The 22,944-nt window shown below is 38.0% G+C and overlaps 1 protein-coding gene across 4 annotated transcripts in view; it reads left to right on the top strand.

Annotated features, from left to right (window-relative positions):
• LOC113114803 (breast carcinoma-amplified sequence 3-like) overlaps nucleotides 1–22,944 on the top strand; it is a 126,992-nt gene that overhangs the window by 19,788 nt on the left and 84,260 nt on the right. For all 4 annotated transcript variants that reach the window (XM_026281839.1, XM_026281842.1, XM_026281840.1 and 1 more), the window contains exons 7-12: nucleotides 3,788–3,895; nucleotides 4,013–4,089; nucleotides 6,408–6,484; nucleotides 7,200–7,283; nucleotides 9,982–10,152; nucleotides 12,635–12,728. In XM_026281839.1, coding sequence (XP_026137624.1) covers nucleotides 3,788–3,895; nucleotides 4,013–4,089; nucleotides 6,408–6,484; nucleotides 7,200–7,283; nucleotides 9,982–10,152; nucleotides 12,635–12,728 — 611 coding nt within the window. The remainder of the gene's footprint in view (nucleotides 1–3,787; nucleotides 3,896–4,012; nucleotides 4,090–6,407; nucleotides 6,485–7,199; nucleotides 7,284–9,981; nucleotides 10,153–12,634; nucleotides 12,729–22,944) is intronic.

The raw sequence follows: 22,944 nt of genomic DNA on the forward strand, positions 1-22,944 counted from the left end.
ATTAATCTCTGTGTCTGAATCCAGAGGGGTTTTTAGCTATGATGATAATCTCTTTGTAGATAGCTGTGTGTCTCTCTCAGAGACTGCAAGCATCCGCAGCTGTGAAAGGACAGCAAAGGAGAATAAAAATGCAGACTAATATCTTTTGCAGATTTCTACGGTAATCCGTTTGACATACTTAAACTACGTTCACACAGCAGTGTTAGTCCCCAAAATTAAATTATATATTAATAAATGTATTATTATATTATATTAGCATTAACATGATTTGTCCGTCATGGACTGTGTGATTTCGCCACTTCATGTGAATTATTTAATAATAAACTTTTGATCTACATTTATTCGTGTGCAGTCAGAATAACGAAAAGTTGTGCTTTTGTAAAATAATTAAAGCAAACTGGATGCACTTTCTGACCTCTCGGACTCTCTTCTGACCTCTCGCATTTGACTTTGAAACACTGTGTATTCTTGCCTCATTACAGACATGAAAAATTTATCTATAGACAGTGAAACTTTTAAATGAACCAATTCAAATATTATCAGATTATGTAATCCATATGAAACATGCATACTGTGGAGATGGCGAGTCAGTTTCACAGACTTCATCTCTTAAACCGAAAACGGAAAGCACATGCAGTGTACTTGCTGTTTTTCCCTAAGACATTTTCAGTTATTATATTTGCCTTTTTTGCATGCGCTTGAGCACTTTTATTAATAGAAGTGTGACTAATAGTAGACTAATGCTTGAAATGAACGACTACTAGTCGACCAGAAAAGTCTTTAGTCGAGGGCAGCCCTACTATAAATATAATTTATTTTAGTTGATGGATACTACACTACATGATATTTTTCCTTAAAATAAAACTCTTTCAAAACTATAGGAAACCAACATATAACTATAACCAACTACAAATTTTAATGTTTTTTTTTTCTTTATCGTGGACGCTATTATTTGTTATTGACACACACACGACCGATTTCAAACACTGCTTGGAACGAATTCATGTCTGTCTGACTTGGTTTTATTTATTTTCACTAGACTGTCCAGCAGCTGCCCTGTGATTGTGTGTTTGTATTTGTGATGTGGCTCTGAGACAGGGTTGTTACTGGCGGCTGGCCGATATTGAGATGCAGCTCTGGGCACACGTTCATGTCTGCGGTGGGTTCTTACTGCTTACTGGATTGTGTTGTTGACACGCATACTGTAATCCAGCCCTGGGTAAGGCGGCAAACTCCAACTCCAACAGTGGGCTGAGACAAACCACGGGTCAGTTTTGCCACACAACTCTACTTGTTGGCCAATCTGGACTTCCAAATGGCCATAGCATGATTTAAGACTTGTGGGATGATTCCATCAATCACTGGTGGATCTGAAACACTAAGCCTCAGCTGCAGGATTGACCTTCCAGACATTGAGAATCGGATGTGTATCACACACAAAGCGAGCCTCCTGCTCCAAGACATTATTATACTATCTTTAAAACATTATGTGCAATATGTCCACCCTGACCTCAAGCCACAGCGCTGTGGAGAAGTGGCTCAAATGGCAGCTGTTTGGGAACACGCTCAAAGTACAGGCTGGATTTGCAATCGTCACGGCTTCACTCAGAGATCACTCACTGTCTGTGAAAGTAATGACAAATTAAAAACCTCCCTGGCTCTTCATCACTCAGAATCAGAACTGGAAAGTATAGGATGTTGAGAGACACCACAGCTTTTTTCATTTATGGTTTAAGTACTTCCATGTTCCACAATTTGCGGTTTGATGTCTTGGCAGCTTTGTAAAAACTGATATGTGCATGTTTGGAAAAAGAGTTGTTTCCTCGACATGGTGTCCACGCTGTTTTATCCACTGTTTGCATGCTTGTAAATTATAAATGAGGAGTAAAATGACATTTTTTCCAATATTAAAAACGGGGAAACAAAGAAAAGGGTGAATTTGAGAACTTTTAAAAATGAGATGTTTTAACAAGTAGGTATAAAACGCTGAGCTATCAGAACATGAACGCATCTTTTTGATTTAGATTTTTTGGCCATTTTATTTTTGTATTTTTGACTATTTATTATTATTGATTACTCTTAATGATTGGCTAGATGTTTTATTTCTCTCTCTCCCTCCCTCTCTCTCTTATTATTTGTTTGTTTCCAGTTTTGATGTGTTTTATTTTCCACATGTTCTTAGTGCCAATTAAATCCTTAAAACTTGGACGTAATTTGTTTTCTTATTTTCCTTTTGGAAAAGCTGTATCTATACATTCATCTCCTCTACAGCATTGTTACTATATCCATACATATACAGACGGATGTTTTTGGCCATTGTGTATTATAGCCTGCGCATTGTATTGGACAGTCAGAATCCAGGATTGGAACTATCTAGCCTTTCTGAGATCAGAACATCAGTCAATATACCCGACTCAAACCCTTGTTTTCACAGGAGCTGTGTTACATTAGTAGCAGAGCCAATAGCACTATGCACTGTACATTTTATTGACAAACCGTATGTTCATGCTAATCTATGATGCATGATATAATCACTTCTTGTGAAGCGGCAGACAGTCGGTCGAATTAAGAGTCAGACGCAGCAAATCATTAGTGGTTGCTTCTAAAGCCAATTGTTTTGTCAATGAAGCACAAGCTATTGATCATCTTCATTTATATGGAGTGCGCGATCAGCTCCGCGTCAGTGTCAATAATCTGGCCTCTTTGATTCCAGTTTCATCTATAGTTAGACTCCTGACATCCTTAAGTTTATTACTGACGTTTGAGCAACTTGTGTACATTTAGCCACGGCTCCAACAGAATACCTGACTTGTTAGAATGGTATTCTGATCCAGACCCACTGGGTTGGGCAGTGCTGATGCCATGCTTATTACCACAAGACTAATATCCTGTGGAAAGCAAAGTGCCCAGCACAGCGTCTTACCAGAAACATTCTGTTAAGATGGTTAATATGGCAGGCCAGGCTGTGCCAGTTGAGTGCAGAACCCCTAATGAGGATTAATATCTGCCTTTATCACGAGCAGCAGCCACTGCTTTCACTTAACTCCCATCTCCTTGATGAAGGTAGAGAGGAAATAACTACAGAATGGCCAGTGTGAGAAAGTTTTCTGGTGGGTCTTGATCTTGTAAATGTGTTTTGGGAACTAAAACATTAGGTTTTGTGTTATTGCAAAGTACAATAAAAAACTACTAGTCTTTTTTGTTTGTTTTATTTTGTTTTACTTTGCTTTGCTTTGTTTTTTGTTTTGTTTGATTAGTTTTTTTGTGTGTTTTAGTTTTTTTGTCTTATTTTACTAATCCTTTTACGTTGTTTTGTTTTCTATGCTTTTTGCATTTTTTTTGTTGTTGTTTTGTTTTCAGCAACAAAAACTTTTTTTAAATGTTTTGAAAGTCTTTCTAGCTCACAAAGGCTGTATTTACACAATGCTCACCAAGGCTGTATTTACTTAAAATGTACAGTAAAAAACTAAACAAAACCGTAATAATGTGAAATATTATTGATTCAAAATAACTGTTTTTTGTTTTAATATATTTTAATTGTAATTTATTCCAAAGCTGAATTTTTTGCAGTAGTGCTGTCTTCAATGTCACTTTATACCCCTTTAGATATTATTCTGCATCCTTGGTGAATAAAAGTATTAATTCATACTAATTTCATTGATTATTTGTCATTAATTTGTGAATAATATGTAAAAAATAAAATATGTAAAAATGTATAAATAATATGGTTACGTATTATTTAAGGCTATTTCGACTAACTAATCACTGCTCTCTCTGGGTTTTGCAGGACAAGTCCCCCTTATTGTTGTGTGGATCTTTACTCTTTGAGGACAGGAGAGATGGTCAAGTCCATACAGTTTAAAACACCCATCTATGATCTGTATTGCAACAAAAGGTGCGTTTGCACAAATTCATTTTCCTTCATTTTACCTTGTAATCATTTTAAATACAGCGTTAAGTTTTAATAAAAAAAAAAAATTCTGAATCAATCTCTATCCCTTGATGACCATAGGATCCTCGTCGTTAGTCTTCAGGAAAAGATCGCTGCCTTTGACAGCTGCACCTTTATGAAAAAGTTCTTTGTCACAAGTAAGTGCTTTCACGTTATAGATGTGTCTGCTGAACTTGACCCTTCTTGACCTTCTCTAGTCTCCGACGCAACTTTTCTTTGCGTCTTTGATCTGCAGCTTCGCAAAACAGGAAACCTAGTCTTGATTAATCCTCTTTGCACACTGACTTCATTAAACCCACAAACCCCACATAACCCTCATACGTGCTGTCACACCAATGGAGCCGTTTTTCCTTGTGTCACTCCTCACAGCTATACGATATCAAAGCTCATCCACAACTCCACAGGCCTGACTGTTTACACAAATGGCTTTTGTTTTATAATATGTCAGAACTGGACATGACCAGAAACGTCTGTGTCAAGCTGCCATCGTGCAGCATAAACAACAACAAACAAATGCATATTGTCACTCAGCCCAGCTCTAGCACATAAAGAGCAATCCTCTACTCCAGTCTAGACCAGGGGCGAAATCCAAACGGCTTTTTTGCCCCCTTGAAGTAGATGCTGCTCACAAGGTCCCAACTCTCATGTGCGTGACTGGTCTTCGTATATGGTTTCAGAAGAATAAACTGTCCATGTCATCATGTGAAACCAGGCCTCTGCTGCCCACTTAAGCAATCGTTTGTTGTAAATTGCCATTAGTGTTATTTTAATGGATCTCATTATCTATTCGACTTCCCTGTCAACGTCTGCGCCACAGGAAACGGGTTGGTCAATAACCCTTTACATCATTAATCGCTTCTTTAAAGCTTCCATAACATAGGAAGAACAAGACTAGATGCATTTTTTAAAGCCCATAATTATTATAGTTAACTAAGCTATTGCAAAGAGCATACATTTGGATTTGTGCTGAATGAGAAAGATATGTGAGCCTAAGTTTATTTGTATAGCACATTTCTAACCCTGGAAGTTTTAGTTTCACTTTAAATGAAATTGTCTCTTTTCTGAATACTGTTAAGTTATTAAGATTTGTTGTGGAGTGAGGAGAACTAAAATACATGTTCTTAGCGTTTAGAATGTTTGTAAATAATTCATTTTATTTTACATTTCATTTGATTACATTACATTTTAGTATTTTTTACGTTTATTTCTTAATATAATGATAACCAGAATGTATTCTAATTTTTGTCTAGTGTAGATCTGAAATGTCATAACTTTTTTATTGTATGCTTTGTGTTATTTTTTCCGAGATCGTTGTGAGAAAAGCCTTAATAAATAACTAATATAATTTTTTTTTTAAAACACTATTTTTTTTTCTGGAAAATACAGTACGTGAAATAATATAAATATTACCTGATATATAAAAACAAGAAATAAACTAAATCAGCTAGTTGCCAAAGAAATAACTTGGTGTACTAAAACAAACAAAATTAAAGCTGCAAGAAATAAATGAAAAAAATGAAGAAAAACTATTTAAACATAAAAAAGTATAAAAATCACAGAAATACAACATTAAAATGAAAATATAAAATATGAAAATAAACAAATAATGATAAAATCTATAATTCGTTCTCTGTGATACTAATCGAGACTGCCAAAGATATCGAATAATACTTAATATGGAGTTCTTTTATATGCTATGTGCCCCACTGGCCTGTATGTTGTTTCTTATTACTTTTATGTTTTATTTTGGGTGGAAGCATTGAATAAGGTCTTCTCTTTCTGGCTGTGAGATCACAAAACAATGGTGAAAATCCCCCAAGTCCGCCTCACAGGATGTGTTAAACATACGTTATCTCACTGCATTGGCTCCCTTCACTTTGGAAAGGCACAAACGGCTTTTGCATTACTGCGCTTGTGGTTTACCTCAAGTCCCATTCACCCGAGTTTCAGATCCAGTCTCTACACCCTAAATTACTGTCTGCATATATTTTATATTCACTCCATGCTATAAATTACTGTCAGTGCACTTCACACTGTGATGTGCACTTGCATAACCTTTACGTGTGCAAAGGCAGAGAAAGATGTTTGGTGTTTCTGTGCCTATTTATTAGGTTTAAGACCTTATCTGATTTGCTTTTGCTCGCGCGTTTGCCCTGTTTGTATGTGTCCCACATGTGATGTACAGCTACATTATCATGGCATGTGGGATCAGTACAGATTTTATGGCTGTATTGCTCTCATGGGTCAATCTGTCTGGCAGTTAATAAGCTGAGGAGCCATCCTACTGTCACCAAATGCCATAACCCTTATTTAACCTCTGGTATTACGCGAACCCTAAGTTCTAGTAAAACACAGTCTTGGGTGAGATGCTGCTATGATGGATAATTGATGTGTTCTTTGTGCTGCTATTTAGTTTATCTCTTGTTATATTTGTGTGTTTTCCTTTGTGTTGCAGGCTGCTACCCCTGTCCTGGGCCCAACCTCAACCCTATAGCTCTGGGAAGCCGGTGGTTGGCCTATGCTGAGAACAAGGTAGTACAAACACCCAGTATTTTAAACAAATCTGAATGCACCAAAAATACCTTGTTTATTTCTTTATTTTTAGTAACACATTTTGTTGTGCCCCATCCAGATGTTTTTAAGCACAAGAACATGGCCTTTGTTAATGCTCAACAACACCTAATAGTCTGCCTAATAGTTCAGGCCTTCCTTGAGATGGATTCGTTGTTGATAGTTTGTTGTTTTGCTTAACCTTAAATCAAACTACAGCCTTCTTATGAATGTTTTTATTTCTTACGTACTGCCCATATTATTATAAAGACAATGTGTGCCATATCAATATGAGCTAACAATATAATATGACATATTATTATTAAGTAGACCCTTGATTCACCATCATTTATGTAATGGGTGCGGTTTGTTTGCCTTGGAGAGGCCACTTGCTGCTTAATAATGGACAGATGGGACAGTGTGTCTGGGCAAAGGTAATGAGTTTCTGGCCAATGGTAGTTGAAGTGTTGTATAGGTCTGGGACATGGACCCTAGAGGGAGTGCATCGTAGAATGGGGCTGAAGAACTGTTTGTTGTCCTAATGGCATCCTCCTCCTCCTCCTCTTACTCACCGTGCCCGTCTGCAGACGTCGTGGCGCGGGCTGTGACAGGCCTCTGTGGGTTAATGAGTGCTGGGGAGCTGAAAGGTTCTGGTAGATAATGTGACTCTGTTCTGTCTCTGTTTGTGTGTGTGTAGCTGATCCGGTGTCATCAGTCCCGTGGAGGGGCCTGTGGAGATAATGCCCAGTCCTACACTGCCACTGTCATCAGTGCTGCTAAAGTGAGTATGCGCTTCTTACCGCTGCTGTGACCAGTCACAGTCTTCAGCACGTGGACGTTGTGTGAAGAAGTATTTGCCCACCTAAGCCATAAATAAATGTAAGATTGCTAGATTAAGCAAACTTTTATAGTAATGCATTCCACCCCAAATAAAAATCTTTTGAAACATTAATGGGTTATTAAGGGAAAAAAGTAAAACCTGTCTAGTTTAGAGAAAAGCATTGTTTATTTGTCTAATCCACCCATTCTAAATCCATATATTTTGAGTGGCTTTAGTGTCCAAATAGGATTTGAGGCCACATTGACATATGTTTGATCAATACTTGAGATTATTTCAGTTGTGTCTTGTTGACTTGTTTGTTAGCATTATTCATTTTGTTTTATATGATTAAAACCAGCCATTCTTTTGTCAAATCCGACATTTATAATTGTTGGTGCACTGCATTTAAAAATCATTTTTAATGTTTTTTTATTTTATTTTTTTAAATGTTGCGCTTTAAGGACATTCAGTATGATCACACTTTTCTTTCTAAGATACGATTGGTTTAGTAATCCTTAGCTGCGTCACATTAATTCATGATAAACCTGTTTACAAGGCATGGAATCATCTTAAATCTTTTAAGTTTTATCTGGCTCTTGCAATTGTGTTTTTTTATACTTGTGTATTTTCAGTCATGCTTTCTTTCCTGTTTGCACTGCTCTAAATGAAGCTAGTAATGTGTGCTGTTCCACTCACTTTATTCATATATAGCATCCTAGAGCAGTCTTGGCGTATTCCTCAGTGATTCAGAGACCCACTAGAGTTCATTTAGTGGTGCCAGAACCTTGGTGCTTAACCTTTCATATGGTTCCAGTCTCCTCTCCTTGTTGCTTAATTGATTTATTAAGCCCACATCTGTATTCCCTGGCCGCCGGCCTGATCACTGCCTAACGAGCGCTAACGGCTTACGTGAGAGAAGTACCATTAGCCTTAATGGCGGTATACATCAAAAGGAGCACAGCAAAGGTTAGCAGAGAGGAAAACAAGGTTAAAAAAGCCTTGATACGCAGACAGGCCGTCTGCAGACGGGGCTGTGATTTATAACCATCTCCTCCACTCTGACACACGGTCCCTGTGCTGAGTGGCTCTGAGTGCGGCCGTCTGGGGGCCAAGGGGCCATCTCCCATCAATCCTGTAACACAATCACAAAAAAGGAGGGGGAGGGCGCCTTTTGCAAAAATTGAATTCTTGCAAGGCACAGATTGTGTAAATGAGTGTGATGTGACCAAAAGAGAGATGTCATTGTGCCAGCCACAATTCTGCATGAGCGGGGTGCCCCAGGGTTCCGTTTTCAGACCTCTGCCGTTGTGAACTGTGTTTGGGGTAAGTGGATAGCACAGCTTAAGTAGGGTCTCCTCTAGTTCTCACTTAATGGAGTGAGCATTGCTCTATGTGTGTGTCTGTCTGCCAAGGCCCCGGAGAGCTTAATCAGGCATTCAGGCCAAGCGGCAGCGTCAATACCTCGTGGCGCCTGTGTTTGTTGGGCCCTTTGGAGAATGCTCTGACAAGCCCACTAACTGACTGTGTGTAAATTGCTTTGCCCCATCAATTATTAAGAGAAGCGTTTGCCTCCTAATTGATCAACACTAATGTGTTTTCTAATCACTGCAGTTAGAGTTTTTAGTGCTAATCCAAACAGTCCCCATTGATCAGGGTCGGCGAGGGGAGGGGCCCACCGGCTGGTGGCAGACACAGGCACTGACCGCCGTGCCAGAAATCGGACCTCTCTTCTCAGCTCTCTGCTCAGAGTAAACATCAACACTCACTAGCACAAATACTAACCGTTAGACTACACGGCTAACTCACACACCTGTCTGTTGACATTGCCTCAGACAACACTGGATGCAAACATGTTTTTTAGGTCATTGCTCAACAAAATGTCTGGATGTGCAAACATTGTTTGCATTATTGATTTTAGTGTTGCAATAGTACTTATGTTTAGCTGGCACAAATGTTGCTGAATTAAAGTTTTTTCTTTCAGCCTTCTGCATGAATTAATGTTGTACTCTTGTACTAAAATGTATCGCATGGATGGATCTTTAATGGGATAGTTGACCCAAAATGAAAATTCTGCCATTGAGTTTCTCACCCTCATGGATTTCCAAACCTGTAAGACCTTCAATCATCATTGGAACACAAATTAAGATATTTTTGCTGAAATCTGAGTGCGTTCTGACCCTGCATAGACAGCAACGCAACTGAAATGTTGCATGAAACTGAAAAGGCCCAGAAAGGCTAAGGACATCATTAAAATACTACATGTGACATCAGTGGTTCAACTGTACTTTTAAGAAGCTACAAGAATACTTTTTGCAATGCAAAGAAAACAAAAATGATGGCTTTATTCAACAATCTCTTCTCTTTCGTGTCAGTCTTCGACACGTGGTCACTAGAGTAACGCAACACATGCATGTGGTGCTGCTGCCTGAGCCTTGAATGTGTCCGGAGCATTTCTGTCTATATGCAGGGTCTGAAAGCTCTCCGATTTCAGCAAGATATATATCTTAATTTGTGTTCCAAAGATGAATTTAATTGCCCAAACTTTATTTCTTTTTTGTTTTATTTTTAGTTAAAAAAAAAAAAAAACCTACATTACTATCACTACTATCTTTTTGATTTTTAAATATATTTACAGTTTGTGTCTCTGTCTTCCTGTCAGACATTGAAGACGGGCCTGACAATGGTGGGAAAGGTTGTGACCCAGCTCACCGGTACACTGCCATCAGGGGCAACTGACGAGGAGAGCACTGCCCATAGTGGCACCCGCCGCAGCCCTCACCAGCCTGGTGTGGTCACCATCATAGACACACACTCTGTGGGAGAAGGACAGGTATGAAATGCTCACTCATACATAATAATCTGTACATTTCTTTCCAGGGATGGAGGTTTGTGAATGATGGGATTTCTAGCATGCAACGGTATCACAACAGTATGTCTGTTTATGGTACTTTCTTCATCCATCTGACCTTGATCCGAAAGAACCCGGATTCATTCCCCTTTTCTCCGAGATAAATAATCCATTAATCCTATTCATAACTCATTCAGTATTAGTGCTTCTTTTGGCCCAAGGGGTTTGTCATCACATTGTCATAAGAGCACATGCTTCACCGTTCGTTCACAGACTCCGTGCCAGGCCGCAGTCTCCTGATCTCATGATTTAACCACTTCCTGTGGCTGTTTCCCCCTTGGCTGGCAGCACCATAGTCTTTTCGCATGAGATCACAGGCAGGTCATTGCAGAAGCATTACGGAGAAGGTCTATTTTTTCTTTTCTTTTTCTCCAAGGCCTGAATGTGTTAAAAGAGGACATGTAGGTGTGTGACATTTTAATAGAGCACCAAGTTTAAAGGCTAACTTTAATATTTGCAGTTCCTCTGTTCAAGGATTTTTACTTGGAGGAAGTTTAAGTTGGAACAGGTTTCATTATCCTGTTGATTCTGACCCATGTAAATAGATCCTCCCATTTAGTGGGCTGTGAAAAATGTGATCGCTAATCCCTCAATTCCCCAGAGAGTCTACCGCGACCCGATTGATGTGTTACTCTTATTTAGAGGTGTGGTTTATTGTGCTTATTTATAAACCTATACCACTCTGATTTACCAGAGTCAACACTTTCTAAGAGAGGTTTCCTGTGTTTATATCGCCATCCGCTCCAAAGCGAACCTCACAAGACGCTGCGCTCCTCCCAAAGCGGACTACTCATGTTTTTAATGTTCACACAAAGCATCTTTATGGAATTTACTGTCAGTGCCATTCTCCCATGACTCCAGCAGTGGTCTTGGCATTTTTTCCCCTTCTCCCACACTCCCAGTCTCAGGGGACACAGCCCACCCCCTCATCAGCATCATCCACCTCTTACAGCTCTGTTTTTCCTGCAAGATGTTTATTTGCTCTTTGGAGCTATCCACACACAAATACTTTTCCGAAGCGATAGTATATTCCTGTACGGAACAACATTGTCTGTTTTTGCCCCTAATAAAAGAGATCTGGTTTGTGTCACAGGAGCATTTTTTTGCAGTCTGAAATGAATGTCTGGGTTTTAAAGCAAGGCTGTTTTTTGTTTGGACTGGATCCTATTAAAAGCTGCCTTGCTCCTTAATGCAACACTCCGCTACATTTATCACTCTTCTCTCCGGCTGTCTCATGTCTGGGCTTAGTTATAATCTCTTTCATGAGCAAACTTAACAGAAGGCCACTGACCAGAGAATAGTCCCTTATGAGCAACACACTCTCCCTTTTCTTTCTTTCTGTTTTGCTTTGAGTTTCATAGGCTATTTGAAAGATATCAGAATTTATATTGAATTTTAATATTTACACCCATTTTGGAGAAATGTTTTGATATATTTAAAATGCAAAAAAAGTACTACTTTTTGTTCAGTTGTGGTTTTTTTTTCATATTTGAACATGCTTATTTTTTATTTTTACTTTTGTACTTTTTGTCATTTTATTTATGTATTTATTTTTATTTTTTTTGTATATTTAATATTTGGTTTATTGAATAAAGAAAAAAATGAACATCGTTTATTCTTTCACTTCTTTTTTTCCCTCTTTCTTTTTTCTTTCTTTTTTTGTAGTAATGTACATGTGGATGAGTTACGGATTCGCATTACAGTTCTTTTAACTGGGAGCTATTAATCTCTTTGGGGTATCAAAACGTGAAGAGATACTATAGAGTTTCTTCCTGCTGTGTTTGTTTTAACTCCTTCAACATGGCACTTTTTCTTCCTGTCTGATACAGAACTGTTGCTCTGTGGGCTTTGGCAGAATATGCACACTGATCACAGTGGTCATGTGGTTTAGTCTTTATTTCTTTGAAACCGTGTTCATAAGACACACCAACGTATTTGTGGACATCTTTTAAAAAAAATGTCTATTTGAATTCCATAATGAAACTATTTTGCCGAACATGCGTCATTTAAAGCTAGATTGTTCCAGTGTGGATTGAAGTAGACACAAGGATAATTGTTAAGCACCTGCAAGTGGACAAGATGTTTAAGGTTGAATGACATGATGGGGAATGGATGATGATCATTAAAAAAACACACACACACGGAAACCTTTTCAGCTCCATACAGTGGAACACAGCTTGGTACAAACTTTGTTTTAAACAAAATGCCAAAACGCATCTTTGTAAAACTGATTAAATCTTTTGTAACTGTGAAGATCAGATTGCACGGGCCACTGTAGAGCTAATGACCAGCTATGTGTCTAAAACACTGAGACGGGAGGTAAACAAGAAGTCAGCTTTTATTTATGTAGCTCCGTCAACTTACTGTAGCTTGATTGTGTGTTTTCTGGGTGTATATGTTTCAGGTTCTTGTTAGTGAGGATTCTGATGGAGAAGGAGTGATTGCACATTTTCCAGCACACGATAAGCCTATATCCTGCATGGCGTTTAATCCGAGTGGTAAGTGAACACCTCATTTTGATGCCTCACTGAGTCCTACCAAAGCACAAAACTCTAGGCACTTGGTTGGCAGGCGTTTACATGGTCTTAAAGGGGACGCGTTGTGGCTATCCCTTGATTCTTTTGAATTAAAACAGCTTGATATACAATGCAGATTTATTCAGTTCTCAGTGCAAAGTTTTCTTCATAGTCCACCCAGAGCATTAATATAAACTGTATTGACCTGATATCTGATAACTACCACTGTACTGCACTGGTATGTGCAAGTTAGACAATCATAAAAGAGTGCATTTTCATATAGAAGTCTTAAAGGTACAGTACAGATAGTTAAGATTCTGTCATTTTCTACTTATCTTTCTGTCTTTCCAAACCTCTATATTTCTTGCCTTTGTGGAACACAACTGGAAGTATTAAATGGAGATGTTGACTTCTTTTCAATATGGTCTTTCAAAGTCACATTTTATTGTTGGTTGAGCCCTTCCTTAAATTCTAAGGCTGAAAAATGGTCACTTAAATCTAAAGTTTGACACTTTTTAATGCAGAAAAGGTTGTATAATATTAGAAGTGGATTCCGAATGATACAAAAGAGAAGGAGATGGCGGTGTCAGTCATGTCACCTTTTTACATGTAACCTCATCTTGTTCTGTAAACGGTACCGTCTGCTTGGCGCTTAAGATCTCTTGTTCTGAAAAGTAGCCATTGTGTGTCTCCTAATGAATATACCCCCAGGCACATAGGTCACTGTCATTTCTCCCTCTTTTTCCTCTTTCTCCATCCTTCTCTTTCTTCCCTCTTGTCTCTCCTGAACACGTAGTGGAATATTTAGTGATCATTGATCTTGTTCATGTCTGTCTCTCTTGAAGTGTATTAAGGCCAACAAAGCCCTCTGTCTCTGAAATACCCCGAGCACTGAACAGGTACAGTTTCATACCTTAAAGATGAGAAGAGCAGTGCTATTCAGAAGGCGTAGGACGGGCTCATAATTCTTCGTGCATTTAGACAGCCAGGTCACAACCTGTTTTAGTCATTATAAGGGCCGTTATTCATTACCATTTTGCACCTTGATTTTTAAAAATCTATATTCAGCCTCTATTTCTTTTTATGATTCTTTCTTGCTTGACCACCATGGCTTTATCTCGCTAGGCTATGGCTTCAACTGTTTCTTGGATTTTATGGGAAAAATACAGTAAAACCGTGGCAGCGTTGTCCTCAACCCGCCCTTGAACTAGCATCTTGGCTCATTGTGATAGGCAGTTATCTGATCACCTTTCAATTTTACATATAGTCATGTTTGTTTCTCCGGATATCCAGTCCAGTCACAATGGCTCATTGTGAGGTGTGTGTCACAGATCGAGAGTCCTTTTAATAAGAAGGTGCTGAAAGCTAATGATAGCCATTGCCCTAAGTGAAATCTTTCACATATCTGTCCTTACTAAGAAATACTATGGGAGACTGTGTACATTAGTACACCGCTCCAGGTGCAGATGATTTTTGCATCGGGTTACTAAAAGATTGTAAGGAAATGGTGCATATCTTGGTACATCAAAACATTCCTGATTGATGTTCTGTATCAACCGCACTGTGTTGAACTGATGCCAAGTCATGCCACAGAGCTCGTGCCTGTGAGCTGAGACTGAGCTTGGGTGCAGTAATATTATAAAGAGGATTTATGCAAAGAGCAGTTTAGAGCAAGTAAATATAACTTAATCATTTATGATTGATTAATTAATTAAAATATTTGATTTCTTATTATAAAATACAACTTTGTGGACTTTGACTTTGATCTGCTTATTTTTTTAATTAAATGTATCTTTATTTAAAAATAATTTATTTTAATTACAGCTCTGTACTGTTATTGTCATTGTCTAATTTATTTCAAATCCTTTCTATTTCTAATTTAAGAGAAACTTTTTATATTTAAGTATAGTGAACAAACAAAAAAATCTAAGTCAGAAGATTGTCTATATACATATATAATTATTATTTATTATAAGTGATTTCTGAAGTTATCTATTACGACTAACCACTAAAAAATTTTCTTTCTGTAATATTTTATTAAATCCTTTTCATTTCTTTCTTCTCAGTTTCTGAAGCCCCATATTTTTACCTTCTAATTTTTCAGTATTATCGAACCATTGCATTTTTGAGTTGAGTATAAGATTTTAAGAATTTCACCCTTCTAATTAGATTGTCCTGACCTCATTTTGGAGGGGACGTGTTTGTCTCTAGGTGGCGCTATTGGTTAACCTTTAGACCTCATAGTTGCAAGCCACCTTTTCCCCATTAGCATGTGTGCAGCAGAAGGTGTAGGTGGAGGTGAAGTCACTGTCCCTGTCCCATCACTAGGGTCAACTGCACTGGAACTTTCAGCCCAGTAGTCCTTTCATCTTCATAAGTCAGTGAAAAGTGCTTTGGATCACGGGGCAAAGCAAACATACAGTCAACAATCAAGGCCTGCTCAGGGACATTTACTTGTACAAATATTAGTGCAAATGTGTGTTTTTCTTAGATCAACAAAGAATTGAAGGTCACAATAAAAACAAGTGTGACTGCATAACCGGCCTATCAGTCTGAAACGCTGCAGAGAGAATTATGTGAAGAGCTCGATCATAATTGTGTAAATGCATATGTGAGAGCCCACAGCAGTATTATCAGTAAAACTGTGAAGAAAAACAATCATATGCCATAATTTTCCAGCCAAAGTGTGTTAATGATTTGATGGCTAAAAATGTTGGTAACACTTTAGCATTAGAGAGCCATTCTCACTATTATCTATTGGTTTATTAGAATGCCTAGTAATAACATATTGGCTATTTATTAGTACATATAAAGCACGTGTTCTGCTTGACCATATTCTACATCTCTAATGCTACCCAGTCCCTAAACTTAACAACTACCTTACTAACTATTAATAAGCAGCAAATTAATAGTTTATTAAGGCAAAAGTTGTAGTTAATGGTTTATTGATAGCAAGAGTTGGACTTAAAAATAAAGTGTGAAAATTATATATAATTTTTAGATAATTTTGTGAACAAAATTTTTTTTTGACACACACACAAAATGTTGGTAAACATATATAATTCATGATTTATTATACTTTTTTTTAATATGTACACTACTACTCAAAAGTTTTTGAACGAGCTCTTATGCTCATCAAGGCTGCATTTATTTGATCAAAATACAGTAAAAAACAGTAATACTATGAAATATGACTTCTATTTTAATATATTTAAAAATATAATTTATTCCCATGATATTGAAGCTGAATTTTCGGCAATCATTACTCGAGTCTTCAGTGTCACATGATCATTCAGAAATCATTTACAATATGCTGATTTGTTGCTCAAGAACCATTTCTTGTTGATTTTGAAAACAGTTTTGTTTTTGGTAAACTGTTATGACCCTTTTGTTACAACTCTTTGAATTTATGTGAAATCTTATGTAACATTGTTTTTTTTTTTAATGTTTTTTTAACAATCACACTTAATCGATTGAATTCCTTAATAAGAGTGTTAAATACAAATCCTTCAAGGCTAACTGAAAAATATTGTTGAATACTGACCTGTGTTTGAGAATCACAGCTTTTTGGTTTTTCATTCTGTAATGTTTCGGTTACTCTTTCACTGAAATTTTTTGTCCCAGCCTAGGAAGGCCCCAGTCCTGGTCCCCCGAGTGGTGAGGCCCCAATGTGGCCCTTTGTCAGGCGTCCTCTACCCTCATGTGAGAAGTGCTTTGGGGCGGCTTGTTTTATATAACAGCAGGGTGCTTTAGACTTCAGACAGTTTAACCTTCACCTGTCAACTTTATTCAGAAATAATGGGATGTGTCTGTTATCACCTCATTTTCTCAGGCATAAATCGAAAGGGCTATAATAATTGTTTTGAGTTATGAAATCGTTTGGCACCAGGAAGGCTGGAAGAAATCCTCGTAGTCCTCGATACAGAAAAAAGCCTCTAAATATGCTGCTGACTAACAAGGTTCCCCGAGACTTGTGTTCGCATGCATGCTGTAATTTACGTTCCTGACATCATTAACACATGATCAAAACCAGCTCTTTGAGATTCGCAAGAAATGCCTCCTCAGCACTGTGAAGGAACGTGAACGCCGGCTTGATTTTTTTTTAAATGAGAAGTTTAACCTCGTCCGCCTAGCCTGACTTGTCCAAACTTAACTAGGTTGAAGCCACAGTTGAAAGTGTCACTCTGGCCACAGGGATGACCGCAGCTCCATCCGGACGGTTTTGATTTCAGAAAGGGAAAAGGCAGACTTGAAAAGAAACAATGTGGCGACTTGACATTGACTGGAACGTGCAAACCTCCACAAAAAAAAAAAAAAAAAAAAAAATCAAAAGCACTTATGTAAGAAATCCAACTCAACAGTGTGTGTTGGATGAAAAACAGAAAGGCGAGGGTAGAAAATGTTGGCCAGTTTGGGTAGCTGGCGCTTGTGCTGTGGTGTTGGAGCTTCTATTCATAGGCGCATAATTAAAGGATGCTGCTCCGAAAAGCGGCGTGCAGGACTCACTTTAGCCAGAGTATCTGTTTTTCACTCCTTGTCCTCTTCTGCTCTCTCTTCTTCCATTTGAGGATGTTTCTACAAAGTTTAAATGGCGCTAAACTGGTCTTAATCGATAACAGTGAGCGATTGGTGTGAGTGTATGGTCGCGTGCAGTTTGAGGGTGGACAGGTCTCACGGCCCATGAGACTCACTGTAATTCCGCTCAATCACGGAACTGATAAGCATCAAGGAATCTGCTCTTGTTTAGCTCAGTTCATCCTGGCAAGTGTTTGCTTGCGGGTTCTTAAAGGGGAAGGGTGATCTGAAGTGCCTGTTTGTCTGTTGCGGATGTGGCCTTTCTAGCACCCACTCCCATGAGTCACTTACAAACACCCAGCTGGAATGTTTTAGATTTTAGATTCGTGTCGTCTAGAAAACAAAATGTATAGAAAAGCTGAATTAAAAAAGGTTATAATGTAAAATAAGAAAAAAAAAAGAAAAAAAGGCATATATAATTTTTTACTTTTTTTTAATGGTGACAGAGACATAACGACGTAATATGCAGTTCAGTTTTTCCTTGAGTTTGTAATAAGCCATGTCTTCTTGCAGAGGTAGCAATTAAGGATGGATCCGAACTCATATGCTTCATTGAAAAAGCTTGTTTGTGGAGTTTAGAGACTATCATTTTGTAAGATTCACACACACTTGTCTGTGGGTGTGTGTGTGTTTTAACGGGGCTGTGACCGTGTATCACATTCCATTTTGTGCCGTGTCTGAGCACAGTGGGACAGTCAGCAGGGATTAAAGGCCCAGGCTGAGATGTCGCCTTTTAATGCACATTGCAAGTAAAGAGCAGGACATTAGTGGAATTTGCCTGGAGCATGAGCTCAATTTTATAATGGCATTATGAAATCTGATGATGTGCGTATATATTGTTTTCAGTTTCTTTTTTTTTTGTCAATCTTTGAGATATTTTTCCCCATATATATCTATATATATATCTATCTATCTATCTATATATATATATATATATATATATATATATATATATATATATATATATATATATATATATATATATAGATATATAGATAGATAGATGTATATATATAGATATATAGATAAATAACAGGACACAGATACATAATTTTCATGTATTGATTCATCAATATGTGGTTCTTTTTTTTCTGAATTTCAAAAGTTTAACATTTACTTAGATCAAATTTACCTGAGCACTATATCAAACCATGCCATTTAACTACAGATAGTGTAAGAGTTTTAGGTGAACCAGTGGTTAAATATAGCCACATATCTATGAAATTATGCATAGAGAAACTCCAAAGAATGAACTCAGAAACACAAACATGCGCCCTCTGCACTCTGGGCACTCTTGTTTTTAGGAGGTGTTCATTTGCTCTGCCACAATACTTTAGGATCGATATTTTCACGTTCTGAAGGGTTCAAGTGCCAGTAAAACCAAGTAAAAATGCAAATGCTTTTCCAAACAGCTGTAATTTTCGCTGCTTTGCATGTAGGCGTTCTGCGCATGGGCAGTGTGAAACACAGGACGCTATAACAGGAAGAAGCTCCAGCGTATCAACTACCAAAGTCGTCTCTGTTTATCGAGCTTGGCATAAATGTATTTGCGAGTAACTGGGGTAAAACCTTAAGCTTCTTCAGTGTTTTCGTCGCAGCGCTCGCCGCTGTTTTTTACTATCTTGAGAATTCAGAGATCGACGAGACTTTCCTGACCTAAATAATTTGTCACACTGCGCAATGCGTAAAATGCGTTAAAAAATTTGACGTAATTAACGACAAACAACTAATTAACGCCGTTAACGCGCTATTTTTGACAGCCCTAATATATATATATATATATATATATATATATATATATATATATATATATAGAAATATAGAAATTCTGCAAAATAGCTGTTAAAATCCCTGGACACTTTTTCTTATTCTTATTTTAATTCTTTATTTTATTTGAAGTGAGGAGTTGACATTTTTATAGTCTTCAAGCAAGGATGAACAAACATGTTAACCAACAAACTATGACTGTGACAATTCATTTTTTTTTCATTTAATAGAAAAAAGTCAGTTAAGCTACAGTGTTGAAAACTGTCCAACAAACAAACTAGAAGTTGTCTCATGGCTGTTTTTAATGGTGTTTTCAAAAGGCGGTAAAAGCAGTGTCTTGTGAAGTCTGTACCTCAGTTTTATAGTTGGTAAACCTTAGACGCATTGGTTTCAAGGCTTCGATGGAAACATCCTCCCTTATCCCCCTTCCATTCCTCTTGACCTGAGAAGAGTTACTTCTCTTCTTCACCTCTAGTTTCTAGCTTGTTTTTGTAGGAAGGATTGCCTGTGTGGACCACATTTTTGCTGACAGCTTTATGCTTTTACGCTTAGAGGCTTTTTAGCAGTTGAATTAGTTTGGTTGGCCGATTGGCTTCAGTCTTCAAAATTTCCACCAGATTCCCAAGGAACATCCAACGTTAGTTTTCCAAACACCTCAGCTGCAATGAATGATCCATTGTCCTGAGAAAATCCTAAGGTCATCCCCCAAATTAAGGGCATTAAAATGAAAGCGCGGTATAAAGAATTGTGGAATCGTATTTGCTGTGGTAAATGTTTCAGAGGATTAATTAGCTAACAGAACCCTTTAAAATAAAGGATAGCGATGAAATGGAAAGAGATTATAGCGACTGTCTGTTTCCTGAGAAAGGATTACTCTCTTTCCATACTCCTCCTTTCTGCAGTCAGACTCTTATCTAGAGATTGTGGTTTAGCTCATTTATTTGGGGCTTTCAAAAATCACACAAAGGCCTATTTTAGGTTGACTAAGCTTTTTAAGGAGACTGTGTTTTTTCACCGCTGAGCGTAAAATAGATTTGTACTGCTGTCAAGCATCAACTGCATTTTGTGGCCATAGACAGATCCACAACAAGAACCTAGGAGAGTGATTTCATGCCTGCATAAATTGTTAGCTGAGGATAACAAGGCAGTGTTCACAATTAACACTTGGCAAATGCCAAATGCAATTAAAAATGTTTTTTTGCATGGTATTTAATGTTGCCATTTGGACTACGCTGTATTGTGAGAATGGTAATCAGACTGGTGTAAATAATATTGAGTATGTCTAATCATACAAAATAATTTCTAAAGACCAAGAAATTTGTCGTGGGCAACCTTTATTAACCCCAAAACTCAGTAGCCGCACATATATGGAAATCATCTTCATCTCTTATAAATAAATAGTTTTGGGGAGTAAGTAGTTACATGTAATGGGATTATGTCATTTAATTTAAAAATAAATGTAACTAATCTATTAGTTACTGAGAAAAAAATTGTAATTAAATTAACAGTTACTTGTTAAAATGTTAATGATTACAATGGTTAATGATTACGTTTGAATATTTTCTGTAAAATTTATGTTGCTTTGCCTATTTTTGATGTGCATGATGCCTTCTGCCATCTTAAGGGCATTTAGTAAAGTGTTGCTATTTTAATGCTTTTGATTTGTTCTAATTTGAATTTTCAGCGCACAGCTGAAAGCTTTAGGCTACAAACTGTCTAAGAGTTGCCACAATGGTGAATGATAGAAATGTATTCCAGTTTTTATTTTTAAGTGTGTCCAGTGCTTTAGAATTACATTTTTAGAATCTTAATTCAAGTCATGAAGGATTTTTTAAGTCTGACACACAAAATGTTTGAAAATGATTAACAGTTAAAAAATTCATTAGAAATAAAAAAAGTAATCAGAAATAATCAACATTCAATAAAATAATTGAAATCGTTACACTACTTGTTACATTTTAAATAAAGTAACTTGTAATCTGTAACCTATTACATTTGCAAAGTAACCTTCCCAACAATATATGTTGTGTGTGTGTGTGTGTGTGTGTGTGTGTGTGTGTGTGACACACACACCACATACAACTTATCCCGGGAAAGTCTGATGCCTATTATTAGACAGAATTTCCTCCAAAAACAGCTCAGGAAACGTGAATAAAAAAGTGTGCAGATTCCGTGTGGGCCTAGTGACAACCTCCACATCCATCCTTCCTTAATGGACGTGACCTCATGGTCACCTTGGTTACGCCGATTCTCTAGAAGGCGAATTTCGTTGAATTGTTGTATTAAAGTAATGATTGCCTCCTGCTGAGAAAAAGGCCTTTATGATCTATTAATATTCAAGCGCTTACAGGTGGTTTGGCTGTAAAGCAAATACATAAACATTCTCCTTCGTTACACTTGAATGTGGATCAAATGAACCGTGGGCACCTTTTTCCTCCTCCCGCCTACTTTTTTCCCCTCCCTTCCTCAAGCTCTCAATTGAATTGTGGATGTGGTTTCGTAGCTAAGAGCATTGAGAGCCTCTCCAAGCCAGCATGCCCACAGGAGCAGTGTACCATGCTTGAAGAGCATATCCTTGGTACCAACATGCCTAGATAAACAGTGTCCCTGGCCACACGAAGCTCTGAGACGTGCTCACAAGCCCCTTCTGGAATCCGCAGCAGTCATCCCTGCCGGCCAGAGGAGTGGAAACTGGAGACGGCATTACATCTGCCCGGCTCACCGCGAAACATTGCACAGTCACCGCGCCAGGCCCCAATCTGCCACCCCGTCCTTCGACTCCGCACACACACACACAAACACGAGCCGCCTCCAGGCTGGATCAAACAGCCCAGCTTTTAGAAGTTCTCACTTAGTCTGTAAAAGATTAACAAGTTATTGACTGCATGTTGACCCATGCCGGTCTCCTCCTCTCCTTAGTACTGTTATCTGATGGTTGGAGTGAGGGTGGCCTCCGGACTAAGTGAGTGTTGCTCACTCCAGGCTTGAGTGGGCGGCTTTGATGTGAGATGTGCAACCCTGTGTGTGTGTGTGTGTGTGTTCCACAGCTTTCATAAACACCTCCACAAGTGCAGCATGACAGGAGAGGAGGCCGTCCAATGGACTCACAAAGGGCCACAAACACACATGCACGCACGGTCGTGCTTTTACAACTAATGTGGGCAGCCACAAGGACAAAATGCTGTGATTGATGTGTTTATTTGTTCTTTTTTTTTTTCTTCTTTGCATAAAGTTCGTGTCTGCGGTATTAGAGCGCACCGATTCCCAGCGTCCGCTCTTTAAAGGTTTATCCACATGTTTATAATTTGAGATTTCCTCTTTTTCAAAGGTCTCAGACGAGTGTTGTTAATTTGAAAGGGATACTTTTGTTTCAGTTTACGGACTTTGCCAAGTTGGAGGCCTCTGCTTGTCGTGCTGCTGAGATCATTGAGTTGGTCGGGGAGAATGGCTAAGACACTTTTGAAATAAAACATGGCTCTGAGGAGGTTTCGCAGATGTTTTGTGTTTAGAGACTTGTTAAGGGGAGGACAACAAAATGATGAATGCAAGTATGAAGAATTACTCTTTAATTTTTGGTGTCGAATACCATTTTGTTTGGGGTGCCTTTTAGCGAGAAACAGCCAAACATGCTTGAAAGGATAATCTGGGTTACTTTATGTCTGCAATGTTTTGCAGTTCATATAAACGCAGGCCAACCTAACTTGCAGAAGTAAACTGCTTTTGATGACTTTCAACTTTAGTAGCTGTGAAATACAAATCGACAAACACAATAAAACTGTTTTTGTGTTTTTTTGTTTTGTTTTTTTACTGGGCACCATTTCGAAGTACACAAAAAATTGTTAAGTATTGCAAAAAT

The sequence above is a fragment of the Carassius auratus genome, chromosome 15 (genome assembly GCF_003368295.1).
Source record: "Carassius auratus strain Wakin chromosome 15, ASM336829v1, whole genome shotgun sequence".
NCBI classification, from domain to species: Eukaryota; Metazoa; Chordata; class Actinopteri; order Cypriniformes; family Cyprinidae; genus Carassius; species Carassius auratus.